The 24,017-nt window shown below is 33.4% G+C and overlaps 1 protein-coding gene across 2 annotated transcripts in view; it reads left to right on the top strand.

Moving 5' to 3' along the window:
• The window catches only part of Stim (stromal interaction molecule), a 41,083-nt gene that overhangs the window by 1,049 nt on the left and 16,017 nt on the right, over nucleotides 1–24,017 (top strand). The window contains exon 2 of one of the 2 annotated variants that reach the window (XM_088196653.1): nucleotides 20,575–20,720. In XM_088196653.1, coding sequence (XP_088052779.1) covers nucleotides 20,575–20,720 — 146 coding nt within the window. The remainder of the gene's footprint in view (nucleotides 1–20,574; nucleotides 20,721–24,017) is intronic. The other variant, XM_088196654.1, reaches the window with a different exon arrangement.

Genomic DNA, 24,017 nt, shown 5'->3' on the forward strand with positions numbered 1-24,017 from the left:
TTGAAACCGGATGTGGAAATCCGAATGCAAGAATGCAGATGTTCATTCGCCTGTATGGAAGAAAATTTATTCTTTTTAAAACCACTTGCAGAAAATGCTTCTTCGCAAATATGCGTACTTTTAAATGCCACTATCATCTTTTTCGCAAAATACAAATAGTTAATTCTTCGATTTTTTGGGGTATGTTTCGATAAGATAGCTGGATATTTTCCGACCTTAATATTTTTTTCAATATTTTATTTTTTGTAACTCCAAAATTTTCGTTTGTAGTTGATGTGGTACATCGTCAATATCAATATTAAAGGGGCTTAAAAACATTTTTATTTAATTAATTTTTTTACGAAAATCCTTAAATCTTCTTGAAAATTCACATTGTAAATCTTTAATAATTCCTATAAATTGCAGATACAGGTTGACAATACGTAAACTGGTATATTTTTTCATTATATGCTAAATTAATTATTATCAATTTCAGAATACATATCAACTAAAATTAAGATAAATCAAAAAATCATCTTACAACAGGACCTCTACTTAACTAGTAAATGCATCCTGAAACTCCGATTATAGTTCTTGTAAAGTTGTGTAATATGTTTTGAACAAAATTTAGATGTGATTTAAAGAATATATTTTATTCTTATTCGGTCATGTCCTTAGGTTTTTATTTTTCAGTTGCTTTTTTTATTATGCCTAAAGATATTCTATCGGTTTAATTCAGGACTATTCCAGAGCCAGTCTAGAGATTCATTTCCACATATTAATTGTATTGATCAATTGATAAAAAAACATTACTGAATATTTTTGATGACAGGGTGCAGAAACTTCCACGAAGTTGTATGTCAATTTTGAGCCTAAGTGCTTTTCCATCGAAGGGGGGAAAAAAATTCAGGACAGTTTTATAATCCACCGCTTTCACTGTTCTGTTCATTAAGTGAATACCTTCCTTTCTGGAATATAAGAAGCACCCCCAAATAATTTTGTTCTCTGGATTTTGCACAGTTGATTGGTGATCTTTTTCGCCACCTTGGCGATGAACATAGTGCATTCCATCTGATCCGTATAAATTTATTAAGCTCATCAGATTCAAAACAGCCCAGTTGTAGTGAAAATTATACAATTTTTTTGCACATTAGACGCATTTATTCGGTTAATAAGGTTTTTACATCCCCTTCTCTAAGCCACTTATAAAGGTTGTCTGCATTTATTACTTTATCAAATGTTTGCAAATACTCACTATACTAATATTCGTAAAAAGGGGTAGTTCTTTTTAACCATGACCCGATTTATTGCATCCATTTAGATTTAGGCATTGTAGATTTGTTATAAGTTATAACCAATTTGGTATTATAATATTTCCACGACGAAACCGACGTTAAACTAGCTAGTAACCACTCAGAGACAATATATAATAGATATAACCTTAAATTAGTGATAAAAAATTACGAGTAATCTGTCGAAAATTATGTTGTCAAATATTTATATTTTAATATAAATTCCAACTGCTTTATATTTTTCCCTTTTTTTAATTGAAAAATTGTGTAATTATAGGAAATGTGAATGTAATTTACTTATATAAAAATGCAAATTATTTATATAAATGTAAAATATTTTTAAATTAAAATCATATTAACATATGTTATATATACAGTCAATATTTTTTATTTATATTGACGTATATATTGATCATCTATGATCAGAATTTTTGCTGTTTGAAATTTTCGCCATGCTCAATTTATGTTTGCGAAATAATCACCGAACCGTATAAATTGTAGAAAATACTAGATGACTAAACGGCATAGTATAGGTTTGCTATTTTAAAAGGTAACATCTCTGTAATATAAAAAAAACAAAACTTCACCGAAATGGTAATAGCGATTCTAAAATGGATAATAACAGCCTAGAACAGCGGTTGCCAACCTGTGGTCCGTGGACCACTGATGGTCCGCTTGGGAATTTTGGTGATTCGCGTAGAAATTTTAATATATCACGTTTTTTAAAATGTGTTCCATTAAATTATTATTCTACCTTGTTCAATTTTCGCTTTATTAAATATAATTTTCATTGAAAGCTCCTACCAATATCAGGTATTAGCGATGCAATTATTAGGTCGAGTTATTCTTATAGCTGCAAAATAATTTAAAATTTCAAGATCTCTTGTCTGACGATAATTACTGAAAAACATTTAATAATTTAATTATTTTTTAAATAAAATTGTAGGTCCGCAATGACCATTATTAGCGCACTTCATCAAATCCAAAGCAATGCAGTTTTAAAAGCTTTAATTGAAATTGCTGCAATGACTGTAATAACAAAACTTTTTGTTAACAAAACTATACATAAATTTATTACTTTAATAAGTCGGCTAGTGCGGACCGTACGTGATAATAGACGGAATAAACTGAAGCATCACAATAGCCATTTGATACTTTCTGCAAGTGTTACTATTATGTAACATATGTCAGTACTAGGATCTAAAACAGCTGGTTGCGTTGTTTGCAGATCTCACACTTGTTCTAAATATTTAATACATAGTTGTATAGATGAAAGGTTGCAACCTGTTTAAACTCTAACGCAACGGTCATAAAAATCCAGTAAATTAACAAGCTAATCTAATTGCACTCCTAGCTTGTCGTAAATGGTCGTGGCAGAAAAATGTAAGTGGACACTATTCTCTCATGTGTATAAAATCGAATACACAGTGCCCAAATCAACAACTATTGTTTGAGACTTGCTTCCAACAACACATCAATAACTTTCATTTAAGCTGTCTAATTTTGACATACGTAGGTTCGTACGAACTTGAACTAAGGTGAGCCACCGATCAACATCGAGATCGAGAAAGCAGCCGCTTCACTCTTCACGTTAACCCATGTCCAGAGTTCAAACTGCGTTGCAGACGATTGTATCTTTAGGACGTAGATATAGATAAGAGGTCGAGGCGTATACATTAACATAAGGAGTCAGGTTTCCAACAAAAACAAGAGAACAAATGGTTTCTACTCGACCCGTTTTCACAAATTTGAGGTCCAGATTTGAACAATATTAGAAACGTAATGGTGCACACTTCTGTACTGTTGTTTTTAATGTATGATTTTCCTGAGTGTTTATTTCAATATGAATTTTAAAAAAATCGGTTAGATTCTTAGTTTTTTTTTAAATAATTTATTCCAAACCTCACCTGTACATAAATTTTGCCATTTGATGTTGGTTAAAATTTAACAGCGGTATTCACTACCTATTTAATTGGATTGATCACTAACGCGATGTTTATCTAAAGCGTAGGTCCCTAAACTATTTTGTCTCGTAGACCACTTGCCATGTTTTTCGGTTTTGGGTAGACCCCCTGCTTGCTTGATATTGATTTTTTGCAAATTCATCAACTTCAAATGTGTTTTTGACAGCTGGTATCGTGCTACTCACTTTGAAAGATTTCTACTATCTGTGTATGTGGATTATTCCATTCATTGAAAGCCAAAAATAAAGTCACCCACATTTACATCTCATGGATCCCCAATTTTATTTTTCACTGACATGGATCCCTTGCAGGTCGTCGTCGACCCCTAGGGGTCGATACAGACCACTTTGAGAATCACGGTGGTATATCATTATTTGCAGGTTTTTACAAGTTCAAAATGTATTGCGACCACAAAGCGAATGCCTACATCCTACAACTTACACAATTTTATAAACATATATAATATTTTTTTTACTTCATAGGTACTTTTATAAATAATGTATATGTCTTTATTTTATAAGATTATAATGTAAGTAGATAGGTACTATCAGTGGTTGTTAAGATCCACTTCAGTGGACCCCCAAATTTTTTTTCGCTGACCCCTTGCATGTTATCATAGACCCCTGGGGGTCGATATAGACCACTTTGGGAATCACTGATCTAAAGTAAACATACTGCGCGTATAAAATATTATGCGAATAAAAATAAATGTTCCATACACCGACAGTTGATGGCATGATTATAATTGACTGAATTTTGATCATTGAGTTCTGTTATTTAACTAATAAAATAAATATTTTAATTGTGTCTTAATTATACCTCTCTAAATTCTAAATTATAAAATACATTTGCAATATTTATTTAATGCGTGCATAAACCACAAAAATAGGTTTAAAATTTGAATATGTTTACGCTTGCGCACACATTGCACTAACAATTACAATCCAATGCGCAGGCGCAAACTAGATAGTTACATTATATGTTGTGCCGTCATTACTGATAATCGATTTAACATACTATTTGAAAATTACAAAATGATCAAAGTTCAACATTAAAAAATAGCTGGAACCCAGAATTTTTTTAGAAGAATTCGTTCATAAATAGGTGTAATAAATAAGACATGACAATGAGATATGGTACATTCTAGAATAATATATTTATGTTTATTGAACTGCGCAGCAGTAAGTTATACGATTTTTTCTCGGGGCTTCTAGTTCTTTCGAAGTACATTACATATTGATAATATTGAACTGCATAGCAAGATATATTTTTGATTGTTCTACGAATCACGAATCACTGACAGCTATATTGTGAAATTGTTGAAAATTACATACATATGTATGTGTAAAGAACTTGACAACTTAATATCGAAAGCTAGACAGATGACGCGGACGGATTATCTGCATAACTCCAACGAGGATGTCATTAATTACGTTACTTAATGTTGTTCAATATGTACTACACATATAGCAAACAAATGTCCAATCATCGACGATAACGATCATATTGGCCTATACTCTGTAGGTGGCGAAAAAATGAATTCGCTACATTCGTTGCAAAAGCTACTTTTTCATCCATCCCAAATTGAAGTTTGATTGTTTACTACCGCTGCGATTGTTATGTTTATTTTTGAGAAAAATAATAATTGCAATTTCGTTTGAAGATTGTTATAATATTGTATGGGACAAGATTTTTTCTATTGCACTAATCTTAATTTAATTTTGATTGATATATTTGTGCACTTAAAAGAAGTACATAAAACATTAGCGGATTGTTTAGGATTTTTGATAGGTTATTCTTATTCAGTTTGTGTAATTTGCTTAAAATAATTTTGAGACATGACTTGCGATTATAATAGTTTTCCGTTCTAATGTAGGGATTTGGCTAAAAAAACTAGTGAAATCAAAATGAAACTTTCAAATGCCCTCAATTATAATCAGCACAGCGTATTTTTTCATTAGCTTCTAGAAACAATACAATGATCTTGTTATACATATCCTTTATAATTATCGGATGATCGTCAATAATAGCCACCTGGAAGTTACGCTTTCACTAAGGGATTCAAATACATAATATTGCAAAATATTTGTTTTATTGTATGCATTGATTTTTTTAATAATGATTACATATAATATCAACAATGTCGAAGGTAACAAAACAATTTAACAAGTCGTGTTCGCTAGGCATGTGCCAAGATGGTCGTGCACATCTGTTTTATTGCGTCCATAATAATGAACGTATTTTAACATTCGATCATTCAGAATAGTTGCTGACATGGCAAAATCTTGTTTAGTTATTAGCAATATTTATATTGCAGTCTGTATCTGAATGTGAAGACTAATATTAAAAAATAGGCTTTTAAATTTTTAATACAAAATTAGCTGTATTGTCTTCATATTTTTTGATAAAGTTTGTACCACAGTTTGGGTAACGTTGTCACGTTCACTGTATACATGATACTGGAAATTAAATTTCTTAGTTATGTTGACTTTCAAATTGGAACTGGATTCGTCCGTTTTGATTCGGAACGTTAATAAAGAACAATCAAGCTCGAATGGGTAAATAATGTGTCAATTGGGCTTCGTTGAATTTATCCGCGTGTCGTTTTGAATTCGTCTAAAATTAAAATGTGTTTATTCGTCTTGATTGTCGTTAATTTTATAGCCTGACCGCCGATGTGCCAGCACCGGCTAGCTGCTCTCGATCGATCTCCACCTGTTGATTTTGAAAGAATCATCGCTGAAAATGACATATGAAAACGTTCTCAGTTTCCACAAGAGATTCTAGATTTTATGCGCCGCCTGAACTTAATCAAAGAGGAACGTTCGAAAATCTTTAATTAAAATACAAGGTTGGCACGCGCGCTTCATTCTAGTTATTAAAAATAGTAGGAAATTGTTTATTTTCGCAATTGATGACAGTGTACCTTCTTCGTTTCGATTTGCGATGAATGAATGCCGCGTACATAAACTTTGTTGCAATCAGCCGTGTCTAATAGGATTTGACGTGGTGTGACCTCAATCGGAGAATTTTCAGCCGCTTGCAAAAAAATGAGTATTCTGAAAAACATTCTAAGAAAATTCAGTCTAACTAGCAGATCTAGAACGCTGTCATCCTAGACGCTGAAAGATTTTTGTACATACTCTAAGTCGTTTGATTTCAAATGAACTCGTATGTATATCAATATTGATCGATCATAATATTATTGTTGGCGTTTAGCTAAATTTTCAATTCCATAAGTATCGCGCATCGGTCAGTTGTTTTCAGCACACGAGCTGAAATAGTTAACTATGTGGTTGCCGCGGTGGAAGATTAAAAAATAATAAAAAATATAGACTGCTTTGTAAAATCGGCGGAATGTTATTTTTAACCAGGCCAAGACTAAAACCGCGGTACTCTTCAGTGTTATTGTATTGTATTTTGCGTCCATATTCCTTTCTAATCAGAATCACTAATTCTAACGGTCTGGTGGGTGTTATCATATAAGTGAATGTAAAACACATAATTGTTATATGTATACGCGTAAGATTAAGTGTGTCATACCAAGAGAGAAAAAAGTTTATTTTCTTTTGACAATCCAAACGACACGTTGAAAAGGACCGCTTATTTTCTGAACTCGTTATTGAACCCGTTTATCTCATTCACTAGCTGTGTAATTTTGGAAGATTTGTAATTACCAGCACGATTGACCAGTGGTATAAATTGGTGACAAATAGCTTAAAGACCTAGGTTCAAATCACATATGGACCTTATTATTTTTCAATTTCTATCGTGTCTGGGAGATCGGAATCAGTGATTATTATATACTTATAATTAGGCTTTCAAGGATTTTCCTAATTTCACATGGATGAATAATCTAAATAAAATCGAGCTAGGTCGTGCATGGTTGTAATATGTAAAATTAATAAAATACATCTGATTTACAGACTTTGATTTCAGTCTGGTGTCTCACTACTTGCTTAGTAGTTGTTGATTATGTTTACCTCGTCGTAACGCATTGGGTAAACACGAGTCATTAATAAACAAATATTTTTATATGAAGTCTGGTCTATACAATTCAACGTAGTGTAATATGTTGTTTTTTTTCGTTGTAACCTGACAAGCGTTAGCCCAATGCGTTATGACAGAGTGTATCATTACCATTTGGGTGAGTCAATTAGACATGAATAATACTTACAAGTAAGTAATAACCACCAGATTGAAAGTCAGGGAATCGGTGACATATATATAATTATTTATACACTATTATGTATTTTATAATAATTCACAAACAATAAATGTTACTTTTCAGCTAAGGCTTCTAATAATAGCCCATTTTTATAATATGTTGCGGGGACCCGAACCCGTTGCCTTTGTGTTACCAATTTAGACCGTACAAACTATGCTATTCTGACCTTAATATTTTAAAAATTGTTCAATATAATAAGTTTAAAAATATTCTCATTATCTATGCGTATTTGCGTTCACTCAGCTCAATGATTTATTTTTACCTGTAAGGTACATTCAATACAGATGTTTCTATTGTCTATTATGCGATAGGCGCGTCCACCGCGAGTTCGTATCCGCACCGACCTTTGTCCTACTGCGATCGAACGCGAAAAATCAATCCGAAGGGCAGCTTCTGGTAGACTGTTGGGATTCAGCCAGTGCTATAGAAGAGGAGGCGAAAGTACAGGAATCTCCACTCGGCGGCCAAGTTTTCCCCGAGTGCGCGTCGGATGACACTATTATATCGAATGGACCAGTTCTGCGGTCATTTAATTCTGGAGCATTGTCTCGGCTAGCGTTCCGCGACCGGGTTGTTGTCGTAAGGTCGCATTTGTTTTGGGAATTTCTAAAAACGTTCATCGACGATTTATGGAAAGATCTAACCGAATAGTCTCGTTGGAAAATTTTTCATCACGGACTCATTGATGGTATTTGTGATTATTTTTTTGAATGAAGTCTTTTGAGTTCGTTCCAAGATTTTAACGAGAGAAGCGAAACAACGCTTTGCCTCTCGCCGAAGAACAAATAAAAGTGATTTTTTACTTAGGATAATGTGTTTTTCGACTCCCAATCGAAAGGGCTGTAAGCCGGTGCCAAAAATTTTGCGAACTCTTGAAATATGCCAATGATTGTCAATTTATCGTTTTGATGATTGATTTATTTTGAGTTTCATAAATTGGATATTCCCAGAATCGCTTTCGATTCGATACTTAATAAATATCAATTGTGTATAGCGAACCATGTATCAACAATGTCTTGTATTTTACTGGTCAAACCTTTAAGACGGTTGTGGTCAGAATTTGTATTAAAAAGTCAATATAAGGGACTGAGAATAAATATTAGATGGTCAGAGCTTATATTAAATGGTAAGAATTAGCTTAACAGATGGTCAGAGTCATTGTTTTAGTCAGTATTTATTACAGTTAATAGCCAGTATTCATATTATATGATCTGTATTTTAACATCAAAGTCAGTTTTATGTTGATATATGGTCATTATCTAGGTGTGTTAGGGCCAACATGTTTGATTGGGCTCGCAACATTGTCAGGTGTCAACACTGAAAAGGCCAAGCGTGCTCTCTGCCGCTGCTCTGTCGTTATTCCCGCTTCGTTCGTCACTTTGAATACCTTCGCGTCCTACATACAATGAAATAGATTCGTTGAGGTGTTCAATGTTCTGACCAACGCTTGCTCGCCTCCGCTCGCTCGCACCTAACCTGTTCAACAGTTTTGGTACGAGCGAGATATTTCTAATGTTATAATATTTTTTTTAATTCACATGATCGTCCCATATTTTTGCTCCGACTGTATGCTATTTTTATTCTAACTATTTAATATTTATTCTAACCCTGAATAATATATTGCCTTCTCATTTTCATATATAACGAGTATTTGTACTTATTAACTTTTCATCTAGTAATGTATCCTATTAATAATTGCGTGTATTTCCTACTTTTAATCTGGAGTTTACGCTTGTTTACTCGTATCGTAACAAATCCATTCAATTTTGACTTGTATCTTTACATATGCCGTATTCAGATTAATTAGTCTTGTATCAGGTTGTTCCATAAGTCTTTGCGTTTTATAAGGTGCGGGTTAAATGAGTTAAAAATTAAAATATGTAATACTTTTACTAAATTATGTATTCTCCATCTTTTTCTATAATTATTCTCCACGTGTTAATTATTTTTTTTTATATCTGATTCGAAAAATGATATATTTTTGGAGGTAATAAATTCTTTAATGTCGTTTTTGTAAAATATTTTTTAAATTAAATGGTAGTCTTTTGGAGCAATGTCAATGTGAAGAATACGGTGGGTGAAAAAATAAGTTCCCAAGAAAATTCATTGATTTTTCTATCGTCTTATTGAATACACGAGGGCGAGCGCTGTCTTATTGAAAAAATGCCCTTTTTTCATTTATAAGGATATGTGTTTTTTTATTGTCTGAGTAGCTTTTAAACGAATTAGTTGAGCACACTATTTGTCTGTCGTAATTGTCTGCCTATAATACAATAACTCATAATTAATTATGCCCTTCGTATCCAAAAATATATCCTTTTATAATCATTAATTATTGTCATATTGAGATTCGCTGCGCGAGATTTTCTTTATATTTTGCAATTAAACACTTTTCCTATTTTTTTAAATCTTATATATAATTGTTCTAATATCTGTAAACTGATGTAGGCGACACGTTAAGCTTTTCTGCTAGCTTCTGTATCGTTAATCTCGAACCTGTTTTGATGGCAGCCCCAATATACTCACTAACAACCCGCCTTTACGTAGATATTTATTGTCAAAATTCCCGGACTGAAATTTTTAGAATCATATTTTACATTTTCTAAATTGAATGCCATACCTGCCTATTGCATTTCGGATGTTTTTGATAATGACCGAGTTGAAACTCATAAACCATTGATTTAGAGTTGAAAATATCGAAACAAAAAATATACCGTTACTAAATATCATCAGTGATACGACTACTGTTAACAAACGCCAAAAGATGAGTGTTACTGTTAATGTAAGGAAAAAAACGCAAAGAGTAATGGGATAATCTGTTAATTGTTTCATAAAGTAAATAAATATTTACTAAATAATTGATAAATTCAGTTAGTGTTTGGAATTTTGGTCTTAAAGGGAATGCTGAATCGACGCAGTCTCTTCACTTTTCGCGAAAAGCCATTTTATATGTAGAGGTTTCAACCTGAATATTCGATATTTTATTATATTCGGCCCTTTTCGACTATTCGAAATGTACTGAATATTTGTGCAGCGATTAGTATTCTTACTAATTTTGCAAATTATAAAGACAAAGTTCTAAAATTTGTTTTCTTAGAGTGGAATTTTGACTACTACTCAAGGATAACTTCAAATAATTTGAAAATATATCTATATACACATTTATATTTGTATAATTAAAAACAGTGAACGTGCTATTTACACTCTTAACAATTATGCCAACATCAACTGTTGTTAAGCGGGGTGTTTTTAACTACAGGAACAATCAAGACCATGTTTGTAACCAATTTATAATACGAAACTTTTAATGAACTATTGTACACAAAATATTTATTTTTTATATTACAATAAATGTACGGCTTATAAATCATTAGTTAATTTACTTTAAATATTACTATGTATAATATGAGTGTATTAATTCATCAAAATACATTTTTCATACTTATTTTTATGAATTATGCTATTTACATAGGTTGAATCTCTAATTTAACGACGCTAGATCAAAATTCCATTTAAAGAGAGCATTTTCTTTTTTTTTTGTATTATATGATTTGACTTTGGGGTGGTCAGCCACAATGATACAGTGACCATAAATGATCGTCTTGACTACAGTTTATTAGGTATTAACTATTGTCTATGAAAGGGTTATAGAGCAATTTACTCGTGAAAGTCTTGGAATCCCGTGGGTATATTTTTGTGTTGTGTAGGATTTGATTTATATGACGCTTTTATTTAGCTCTCGATTTCTCTTTCTATGTTTCATGGATGTAAAGGCGTTCTGAGCATCGAACTAGAAAGATAAAAAAATCACAAACTCGCTCGGGTCATGTTCATCCAATAGCGATAGATTTATGAACACTTTTACGCTTGATTGAACATAATTTTTCCCTTTGTGTATATTACTTTAACTCTCACCTCACCTTTTTGTCAATCTGAAACGCATTTGAACACAGTGTTGTCTATACAGCGACGTGTCACGTGTCGAGTTATACGCGCATGACCGCTCAGAGACTGCGTATCAATGGGCGCCATACGTTTGTTCTTCTTTGCATTTCCTTCACGCTCCTGTCACATTGACAGCTGTCATCGGTCCCAGGAGCGCCAGGTCCCGCGGCGATGATCCTCTTGCATAATTTAACGACGTACGTATAAATAAAACGGCGCTGCCCTTGTGATCAGCAGTCTGGCGACAAAAATACTCGCGGAGCAGCACTTCCGAAACCAGTCGGCCAGAAGCCGGCCAGCGAAGAGTCGGATTCGAATCGGTGACCTCCGAACGCGCACGCGGAAAAGAGCTGGTTAGTCACCGACAGGGGCTCGTCGCTGCAGCTCTCTGGCCAAGTGTATTCGATGCTATCCTAGAGGGCTTCGTAGAGAAAACAATCGAAAAATAAACAAAAAGTATTTTCACAGTTCAATCACCGCGACCTTCTCATTGTATCTGTGTCTGTCTGGGACCTTGTTCGGCAGGGTCGGTCGAGATAATTGATCGCCCGGGGCGAACACATCCTCTGATGTCAGATTTATGTTCTTGCGTGTTATACCTCACCCGCAACCTTTTATGTCCAGCTCCTTTTATTGCACTATAACAAAGAATCAAATGTAAGAAAAATATGTTAAAAAATGTTGCTTTTTAAGTTCAGAACCTCTCGAAAACATTTTGTATTTGAATTACATTACTATTAAAAAAATATATAATAGCGTGCAAAAACGCTTTAATTCGAAATTATCATATAAATGTATATTTTTTTCCAAACATTTTCGCCCGATGACAAGGTGACAAATGCAGAATTATCTATGAAGTTACAGTTAATATTTAATCCCGCGTGCTTTTTAATCGAAGGATGAAGAAATTACAGGTCAATTTAAAAATCCACCGCTTTCACTGTCGATAAAGTGGATACCTTCCGTTGCGGAATATAACAGTTGCCCCGCTCACGAAAGCGTCACTCTTTGTTGGTTGACCCGTGTTATGCGTGTTTGACGCATTTCTTAAGTCCATAACGTTTTTTTTTTAATGGTATACGAATTGATACAACCCCTTCCCTAAGCCAAATATAATTTAAGTTGCAGATATACCTTAAATTAAATAAATTCTTATGATTTCGTTATTGCATATATTCAGATATAATATTAAGGTTACTACGAATTGTATTCGTAATGAGAAGGAGGTTTGATCGGTTTATGTTTGATCTGACGAATCAATTCTGCTGCCTTCGTTGTGTGTCCTTTTTCTAGAAATGTTGGATACTCGTGCAGTTTTATTTTACATAGTAGCTAAACTACTGAAGAACGTATATTAAAATAGTTGCAACCAACTCAAATAAATACGACTTCTACTATTCTTTGGGATATGTATCTATGTAAAGGTGTAGGTATTTGCATTTTCATCAGGTTGAGAATTCAAGACGGCTTCTATATTTCTTTAGGTAATCGATCAAACATGAACGATCGTGCCATAAATGAGGTATTCCTTAGTATCATTTTAAAAATATATTGTGAAACTGTGAACTCTAACTCTCCAACATTATTTCTTTGTAACAATGAAAACTTAAGGACAGTTATGAACAACCGTTCATCGCTCACATTGTCAAGATATTTTGACTTACACTTGAATTCTTAAAAACATCATAAATATCACATTGATCTTGTCGAGGCTTATGTTTTGTATTAAGTTGAATATATTTTTTACAATTTTTTAAAGCAAAGCTTTCTATGATGGTTTTGTTTTCGACGTAGAAACGATGTTTTTTTTCAATAAAGGAAATCTTAAAAGACAAGCTTTCTTTTAAAGATGACGCAAAATTTACTGAGTCGTTCCAGATTTCACCAATTGCGCCCAAGCTCGGTATTCATCCTCATTTGAATAATCTTATTTGGTTATATTGTAACTGAAAACTGAAAAGCTACCTCGAGTCTAATCATTTTGAAAATGGTGCTTAAAAAACATTAAAAACATATCAATGACGAAATCGCGATGTACAACCTTGGACATAATAATGGGGCGCCTTTTAAAATGGTGCGTAACTCTTTACAAGTGCATAGTCTGACCGAAATATTTTAGCAGATAGTTTTAACCTTATTTCTGGGAACTATTTTTAAATTGCTCACTAGAGTTTTAAAAAGGGATTGAAGGCCTATTTCTTCAGTCTCGCTGAAGTGACCGTTATGATCAGTTGCGTAATTTGGGCCTTTATTAGTCTATATATTTTTTATTTAATAATTTATTTTGAATATTATATAAACATTTAAAAATGCCAATAAAACGCGAATTAAGTGAAGCTAAAGGAGCAAATATAATTTTATTGCATTGGCATGGACTGAATATATCGGAAATTAGTAAACTCGGTAATTGTTCAAAATGTAGTTCTTACAAATCAAAGCCAAGAACTGAAAGAAAACATAAGACAACTGCCCAGTCTGTCTGCTGTCGCGGCACATCTGCTGCTGCACAGCACGTGCTGCCCAACACATCGGAATCGTGCCTTAAGGGCTAACTAAACTCATGTCTAGTCAGTAGTTACATAAGGTTCAGGAGTTTCGGCCTATTAGTAACTACGACACTTACCTAGTCGGGCGTTGTTTCAGTACACTGCGCGGAGTGAGGCTAAGTTCGACCTCCTACCTAGGCAGTCGCGGAACTATTAATAGTCTTCAGAATCACTACTCAATTTAAGAATTCTGAAATGGGATAGGAATAATTTGTTGGGTCCGTCCCTAATATTCTTTACAAATTAATTTTGTATTAAATAATACTAATAAAAAAAGGATATAGTAAAAAATATGCCTGCTCATAATGTATAACATTTCCAACGGATAGTCAGCGTGAACGATTTTCAAACCCTGATTCAACTGAATATATTAATTAATAGGGCCGGCTAAAATGTCCCGCAAAAGCCCCAGCTGGCCTTGTATAATATATAAGTCATAATAACTGGGTAAGAAAACCTTCATCTACTTGTTTTGGATACGTTAGTACCTATATATTTTTAATTTGTACTCCCTAAGTAAGTAATAAAACATATAATTGCTATGTGTATTTTACCTTGAAATATCTTAGAAATTTTATTAAAAAAAATTTAGTTAATTTGATTGTTTTTCTTGGATCAAACTTACATTTTTATTTATAATAATTAGTATATTTTTGCCGTCTTGCTTACATTACAGGAAAGATAATTACGTAGTTGTGTTCCACTAGTAAATATGAAACATATATTTTTTTCTTAATCTCTACATGTTGTTAATGTTTATAATTTAAAATAAGACTGTGAAAAGATTCTTAATTCTGAGAAATTTTTGCCATAATGTAAAACAGTTATTAACTGAATAATTCTGAGCTTTCAAACTAGAAACGCGAAAGGTAAATAAACATTTTTCGGTAGCGTTTCGTCTTGTGTATTATTTACCTTATTCGCTAGAAACATATACTGTTATCGCACCTTATGTGTTAAAAAGAAACAACAAGCATTCATGCCGCGAGGTCTTCGATAAAAGATAATCGCGCACAATTCGTTAAAATTTCACATGTTTATGTATACAATTAGTGCCACCTCTGTCAAGTGGAGGATTTCGTGTTTGGATGAGTCATGTTCTGTTATTTCCTATAACCGGATTTTTAGTCATTCGTTCTTCTGCTTTTTTTTAACGCTGGGTGTACAAATTCAGAGTTTGTAGATGCGTTCAAAATTGACAACGAACGCAACCGTGTTTGTGTCATCGGCGATACGATTTGTCATCCCTCGTTCCGATCGGATAAAACGACGTGTATGTATTTCGAACCCGGTGTGGCATCCGGCCAATTGTCGTCGTTTGGACATGATGGATTTTGAAATGTGTGTGATGATGCCGCTAGCTGGTCGATGAAAGACGTTACAAAGAGTTAATTTCCTATTTTGCATTCTATACACGAATCAATGTAAGTTTGTTAGACGAAAAAAATATAAACATCTTGAATCGAGAAAGTGAAAGTGGGTCAGATTTGGCGAATATACTACCTCGACGATCAATGATTCATCGCGTTTTTGTATTGCTTAGTAAATTAATATAACTTTACTTTTCCTAGTTTGTTTTGTAATTTTAACTATTATAATTTATTGAATCGATATGGTATAAAAACTATTTTTAGTATTAGATATTATTGTGGCATTATTTTTAAACCTTTTTAATTTTGTTTATAAGGTCGTGCTCGCAACGGGTATCTTAATTATATTTTACTTATTATAATAATAATAATAAAAAAAAATCCTCTGTAAAAATGCGCGTTTCCTTTATAAAAGCGCATGAGCGTGTGACTTGAAATTCAAGCCGCGTAGCGAGTTTTTTCTATATCGTTTTTAAAAGGTTGAAAATAATATTGTATTGTTTGTAAAAAGTTTTTTATCATTTTTATAATGCATTATTACTGTATTGTGTTTATGCTGTACGATAGTTAATCAACATGATATTAGAAAAAAAGTCCGATAGCCTGATCCGTTGAGATAGTCAGTGTCAAGTTTGAACAAGTTGTGACTTGCTAGTCGACTTCCAGACTTTTGACTGACTTTCGTGTGTCAGTTTGCACGGAATTGAAGGATCGTCTTGATGCAGATCCGAACTTTATGGCTATGATATGACCTTGAGACGAAAATGCAGGGCTCCCAATGGATGATTGAAAGTCTTCCAGAAATGCTTCCAATCATGGAATCAACGTTAGGATAAGTGCATCGCTAGCCAAGGAGATTAATTAAAATTTGATGTTAGCTTATTACTTTTCATCACATCTCGTATGTACATCAATATTAAAAAATAGTTCCGTATATATCTAGAAACCCATGGTAATGTTGGCTATTTACGGAAGTTTGCATACATTTCTAGTTCTAATTAATGTGTGCATATATTAGATACGCCACAATAATCACTCGTCACGTTCTTACGAAAGATTTGGTTCAAGGCATTGAATTTCCTGTGTCTCAAAGAAAATCTCGTTCTACCTACGGTCACGTTGTACCCCGGTGTTCTGTTACCGTTTCTGTGTCAATGTCGAGGAGCGTTTTCGAGAGCAAATCTTGTGGAAGGTGCACGCGAATTATTGAATTTCAATAATATTAAACAACTGCAATAGCAACAGATGTGTCATTAATAACTTTACTGACAGCTCAGAAATGTTCAAATAATGACATAATCAACAGGATTTTTGTGCGATCAGTTGTTATCCGCGTTTACTAATTGTATAGTGTATGTAACGAATGTATTATATTTAACGATTATGTGCGACACGGGTTTGATTAATGAACATTTTATGTATTAATTTACTACCAATTGTTTTGTTTAAAAAAATTCCTCAAATCAGTAACTAACCGTAGTATAGATTTCCTGATTACTAAATACAATATTTAGTTGCGCACAATAGTTACTATCACCAGTGTGTATAAATAAGATAAAGCATACGGTATTAGTTGCCCTTCAATTATATACATATAAAAAAGTTTCTATTCATTTTCACGCTTTCCAAAAGCTCTTTTTGATTGACATATTGTCTCTTGTCTGTCTCTGTTGACTCGTGATTGACATAAATGTTACAAGTTGGCTTATTTCAACTATTTAAATAGTCAATTCGAATACAACGCAAGAAGATGTGCATAATTCAAACCTTTTACTGAAAAATTTGTTTTATCTAATTGATTTTAGCACCTTATGTTTTTTTACGTTTCAATGAAAACAATGGTGCGCTAAGTTTATTGCTATGATAAATTATCGCTCGACCTCTGAAAAATAATCGATTATAACATTTCATTGAATTTTTTGACCTTACACTCGACGATCTGAGGTCTCTATTAGAACATTTCAGTATATTTCACTATTGTACTACTTAGCACCGATGCATATTACACTGTCTTATCTATGCATATACATATGTAAAATACGCTTTCATTTGTAGGACAATGCTCGCTATCAAATCACCCTGAAATTTGCATGTCTATATATTTTTTTATTGTGCGGTAAAATTTCATATTATCTTACGTATGTCGTGGGTCAATGTAATCTGACCGCGTGTTATCAATGTAAAGTGCACGATGTGGTCTTTCGTGCACGTTTTTTTTTTTAATATTAGAGGAAGATTCTGGTGAAGTTTATTTTTGATATATAAATGCGAAATCTTGTGTAACCCTGAGCATGGCTAATGGATTACTGCGAATGCAATAACGCGTGGAATGAAATTGAAAAATGGTAACCACAGATTGACATGAGGCGTGTATATATTTCACGCGTTATTATCGCGATTGTGCGATATTACACTTGTGAGAGCGACGGTGCGCTAATAGTACAGATTTTGATTTAGAACCATAAATGCTAATATTATCTTAGATTTAGATATTTTCACTGATAATGATTATGGGCTAAATAGATGCACTTTATTTTTGTTTGCTAATACAAGAGCAGTATTCATTAGTATTATTTTTTTCAAATAACTATAGTAAAATATATATCTAATGGAAGTAATGTGTAGCTATAAGTGTTTTATATAATTGTACAGAAGTAATGTACTAAAAAGTATGTATACATAAATATCAGTGCGTAATTCTACGTTTTGATAACAGTGGAATAAAACCTGTTTGCGGAGCGGCTATTGTTAAATACATGTTTGCTTTATTAAGTTAACATCTATTACAATGAGATGTATCTAACTTTTTAATTCTTATTTTATTTTTAAATATAATAAGGTGCAGTATTTTCCACATACGAGCAATAACTTGTGTACCTTTTATAGTTTTTCATCGAGACGCTATGCGCGAATCAATGCTTCTACTTCCTACCTGGGCTCTCGTTAGAGACGACCGCAGTTGATAAACCAGACCCGAAGGTGTTGATTGTTTTTTTTTTTGCGAAATACTTATATGGGAATGAAAAGAAGATGCGGTTGGTCGCGCTCCGCGTGTCTCAGAAAAACAATTATTATTACGTTACCGAAATAAACGTTCAATTATGTTCGATTCACATTAACTGCTTAAGAATATTTATTATATGCTGATGACCTGAAAATATTTGCTTTCTTTACATAAAGAGTCACCGTGGAAGGGTCAATCAACTACCTTTTAGCATCTCCCTTATGCGGAGCGCGTGTTACTTTAACAATTTATTGGCGATTCTTATTTTGTAAGATACATATGCTACTTAGTAGCGTCCTCGAATATTACTCTATTGTCTGGAATCACAGAGAAGCGAAGAAAAGTTCTGAAATATCTGTACAAAAGAAAGTACGGGTCGTATCTGTATCTGTATTCTAGTGCCTTTTTGTTAATAGCTTCTATTCACTGAAGCATTATTTGAAATTTCTAAAGAGTGGTTTCGACAATCCATCCATGCGCGGTAATTTTCAGCCGTGGGCTAGAGAGTCGCGATCGCCTCCCTTTTTCTGTACGTTGCGGCCAGGACGTCAGCGCTTGCACGAGCCATTCACTTCTCAACAAGCTTATTTTCGGCAACTACTATAAGGATCCGGAACACTTTATTTATAGTTATAGTATGAGTTAATTAAATTAAATGTTGAATAAAAGTTTTTTTTTGAAAGGCCAATTTCGAATTGGGAAATCCTGTCAAGTTAAGATGATCAGATTTGTAATAAATAAATAATGTCAATACAATTTCGAGGCTAGTAAATTCAGCTTAATTTGCATATAAGGAATATATGCTCAGTAGCGTAGCTAGGGTATGTGCCGCCCGGGGCAATCCTTAAAATGCCGCCCCCCCCCCCGACATATTTTTTTTTGCAGGGTCATAAAATCAGCATTTCTTAAAATAATAAATTGATTATTGTTAAGCTCTTGCTATTCGTAGATTTACATAAATTTTAGTATTTTCAGGGTTAAGAACCACACTAGACCAGGGTTTCCCAAACTTTTTCAGCGACGGAACACTTGGCAAATCCGAAAACTTTGGCAGAACACTTAGCTTATTTTTTAGGTTGGGTAATTCATAATAGTATAAATAAAAATAAAAAATAAAAAATGTTAAAAAAGAAATATCATTCATTTAATAAACATAAAAATTCAAATAAATAAAACTCCTAATGACTGATGATTTTGGGTTCTTAAATTACATTTTTTTTTATATTAGGCATAATATTGATCAGTTGTATTCTCAGTTTTTGGATTATTTTCTTCTTCGATGATAGATGTATCAGTAGAAATATTTGGCCTTTCTTTCGTCAAATTTCCTGTTTTCAACAAAAGATCCATGGGTAGTTTTTGAATAATATGTAAATTCTGTAATATTTTTTTTTTGTCAAAATGGAAAAAAATCTGTATTGTAAGCAACCAGACTAAATTAATGTACAAGAAAATCGATTCATTTTTATGCAAATTTTATTTAAATCATTTATATTTCCAAAAATATACACCCAATCCTGTTTTAACGCAATAAATTACAATAGTTTCAAGCTTTTTTATCAGATTTATGAACAATTTTTATGTATTAGCAAGACTAACAAATTTTTTAATATACTCCAAATTTTTGTGAAATATCTATTTAGGCTCCGCGGAACACCTATTTTGAACCCGCGGAACACCAGTGTTCCGCGGAACATAGTTTGGAAAACCATGCACTAGACGATTCCATCGCGAATATCCCGCCCCCAAGCAAGTGCCGCCCGAGGCGGCCAGCCCCCTCCGCCCTACCATAGCTACGCCACTGTATATGCTTTTAATTTTAAGTGCTGAGATATTTTATAACAATACATAAAATAACAGACAATACTTTTAATGGTTAGAGGTAAGGGAATGTGGCACATTTACAAGTTTTAAATAATTTAGCACCTATCCTAAAAGTAGTAAATATGATAAACTGGTAAATATAATTAGTAAACAACGGCACAACTTATAAGTAGATTTCTATCTTAGATCGCACAAAAAACACTGATTTTCGCACACTTATTTACGTACATAAATGACAATGACGAACTCATTTGTCGGCGTCACGCTGAGTTTTAAAAAACTATGCAAATCGCCATATTTTTATTCGCGATTCGTCGTGCGTTATCGACGCTTATGAAATGCGTTCGAAGCTTACTTACACACACGCTTTTGTTTGATTGCCTTTTTGTTCTTATTGATTTTCTCTTTTTGCACTTATGGAGGTGGCAATTCATGCGGAGACGACCTGATCTGTTTAGGACGCAGTCTGAGCGAGTCTGATCGAGATGGGCTGGAGGCGATACAGCTACTCCATCGGCAGCTGGACGACGACGCCAACGGCAACGTCGACCTGTCGGAGTCTGACGACGTGAGTATCCTTTTATTGTTTTATTTTTGCATAGGATTAAATACAGCATCTATTCAAGTGGAAGACATCGAATCAATCACACGTACCTTCCGCGAATTCCCAAAATACACGCGTTAGAGCGCCACAGTGACGTCACGAGGACGTTTCACGCCGGCGCCGAAATCAGTTCCAAAAATACTCACAGGCGTCGCTTCATACGCCGCTGCGATCGCGGGATCAGTTAGTCATAGATTGGATGATGCTGGACAATTACAAGATATACCGAAATGAGAACAAATCAATACAATATCATTAAAAAAAGGTTAGGTTGTTTGGTTCTATAGTAAAAGTCGGCGCGAGCGGCAGCGAGGCGCCTCCAAGATGACGCTAGAAAGAGACGGGTGAATGCTAGAAAGAGACGCGAGATGTGACATCGACATGGCGCCCTAATGCATGCTTTATGGGAATGCGCGTACCTTCCTTCTCTATATTATATTTATATGTTTTTTTCATCTCCATTTGTTAAACCATAAAATTGGCTTAACGTCAGGTTTCTGTCAAAGTTTGAAATATTTTTGCGCGCGGTCATAAAGTTAGTTTCACCCTCAGTTACGCCAAGGCCTCGGTCAAGTTCGTCAGCGCGTTTATAAAGTCTAATCGCACAAATATTATACAATAGCAATGTTTTATAACATTGCGCCAAATACATCTCACCGCAATGCGCGTTATTTTCGTTCGAGATATGTTTCAGTGGCGTTTTTTCTTCTACATATTTCATAGACGATGTCGTGTCAAATCATCTAAATGGTTTACGAAACGTCTTATCAGAATATGCTTAAAAAATTATGATTTCCTGCTTCCACGCCTTTGATGCGTTTCTGTTTTTACCCAAATACAAGCAAAAACATCAAAGACCAAGGTTCTCTTGGCTTTCGCGTGCGCTTCTTCTCGATTTACGACACAATAATATACAAAAAATACTTAATCCGCTTCTGCTTAACTACGGGTGTGATAATAGGGATCGCAATCTTGGGTAAATATTTGAACATCATTTATTCCCGGCTCGGTACGGCGTCTTTATTTTTTGTCGTATCTAACTAAACACTGCCTCGGTTCTAATATTAATTGACCGTCGTCGTTTTTGTTCCGTATCGGTGACCGTGCGAGTATGCAAAGTTCGTCCTCTATTATAGAACGGAATCTAAAGTAAATACACGTTTATTTTTCCACGAGCGGTTACCTGTAAACGATCAATCGAAGCGTAGGAACAATATTGTCATGTCCGATATAAGAACCGAGCAGAAATAATCAGTTATGCATTCAACTCGCATAAATATATATTAATTGCGCAAATAAATAGTTTCGCGAAAAAGTATTGTGTGGTTTTCTCATTGTAGTATTCAAACTCATGAATATATTTTCCTCGAAATACGACAGAAATAAACGCGTACATATATGTACTTGTTTATTCTCGCCGTAGTCTGCGTCACGCAGTCTCCAACTTGTCTAGAAAATCGGGTTTTCTCTTGGGATTCTAGTGACTGCTTAGCTTAATTTTTTTTCAGCTATTAACCCAAAATATCCAGCGAGAGCACGTCTCCCTGAGCGCTCGAGAGAAACACTAATGCATCTCCAATAACATACTTAGTACTACGAGGGGTGGGGGAACCGCTCACCCGGCCGTCACAAGCTGGGTGCCCGCCCATAATGGTTGGACTCATAGGCCCTTATTACCGGTAACGGCAGTGGTGCACGTAATGGATAACACGTAGTTAAACTTTTATCATAAATACAATCAAAATAGTTAAATAATCAATTTATATGAAGAGTAGGGTTCATTGTAATAATATTTTTTTTCATACTTTAGTGAAAATATGTTATTTTCAAAGAAATTTGAATACTGTATTCGGAGTTCTGTCGATTCCTATATTTAGTTGTTGTTCATTAGAGTAAAAAATCCTCGTTCACATAGATAATTTGATGAAAAATGACAGTGCTTTTTCATCGCTTCCTCGTGCAGGTTAAAAGACTAGCTCTTGACATTCAAAACGATGCTTTGCTCTCAAAGATCATTCAACCCATCTAAACATTCCAATCATATTATTTGATTAACAAATATATTCGCCCGCTTTTTAACTATTCGTTATTCGAATATTTATCCAACTATTCGTGAAATATTTGTTCATATTCGTCGTGGAATATTTCGATTTTTTTTGTAGATCGCAGCAAATACCGAACAATTTGATTTCTTTGTGTATTACAAAAACGAAGGTAGTCATTTTTTTCTTTGGTGTAAGAATGTATTACCCTTCTTTGTATTTCAAAATTTGTCTTAGTTTAAATAACATAAAGATATTAATCTTAAAACCCATGGCCATAACAATTTATAGCCAGCAAACAAAATTATGAAGAAAAACAACTATAATTGCCGAAATTCCAGATTTTACCCATATTTCTGAGCTAATATTATGAATCTGCGGTTTTTCTCAATGGTTGATATTGATTTTTTTATCGCTTTCAAATCAATTTAAATCACATTTAACTTTAACCTTTAAAAGTCCAAAAGCATGTACATACGTCATGTCTAAAATATTTTCAATTTTCTGAAGCCATTTTAAATGATTTGATGATAAAATTTCCAGTAGTTTATTTCATTAGTTACTCAGAGATACTTCAATCAATATATTACTGTAAAAAGATTTAGTAATTCCTAACAATTTTATCTCGAATTGTCCAATTACTAAAACTCGTCAGTTAGTCCATCGATTAATTTTAGAAGCAATTTTTTGACCAGTCTGTGCCAACCGCTCAAAATCTAGATGTGTGATTTGTTAAATTTAAAAAGTTTTGTTTTTACGTTTACGTACATATTTTCTTTAAATAAATTAAATTACTCTTTTTAATTCAATTCAATATTCAAACAATATATATTGAGAGCATTAAATTTTCAATCGTGAAGTTGATGTTGACGAATCAATTGTCATATATTTATTATTTTGTGCCCTATTATAGGTCTATAACGTCACGAGGATTAATCACGTATAATGTTTTATTTTAATCGAAATTAGTCCTTAAGATGTACAATAGCTTTTTGTGATACATTGTTGATGCTGAAAGATATCATATATATAAAGGTGATTTAAAAAAAAACACTAATTTTAAGATAAATTATATTTATTGAATATTTGATGTATTTCATTAATTATGAATATTAATATAAATTAAATGGCCGCCTCTGTATTTTTCAGTGAAGTTCTCTTTTCAGTAGTGAAATCCAAATACATTTTCACCAGTAGATAAATACTATATCTATACCAG

Source organism: Plectrocnemia conspersa, unplaced genomic scaffold (genome assembly GCF_051122295.1).
Source record: "Plectrocnemia conspersa isolate PC_06_02 unplaced genomic scaffold, ASM5112229v1 ptg000011l, whole genome shotgun sequence".
In the NCBI taxonomy this organism is placed as follows: Eukaryota; Metazoa; Arthropoda; class Insecta; order Trichoptera; family Polycentropodidae; genus Plectrocnemia; species Plectrocnemia conspersa.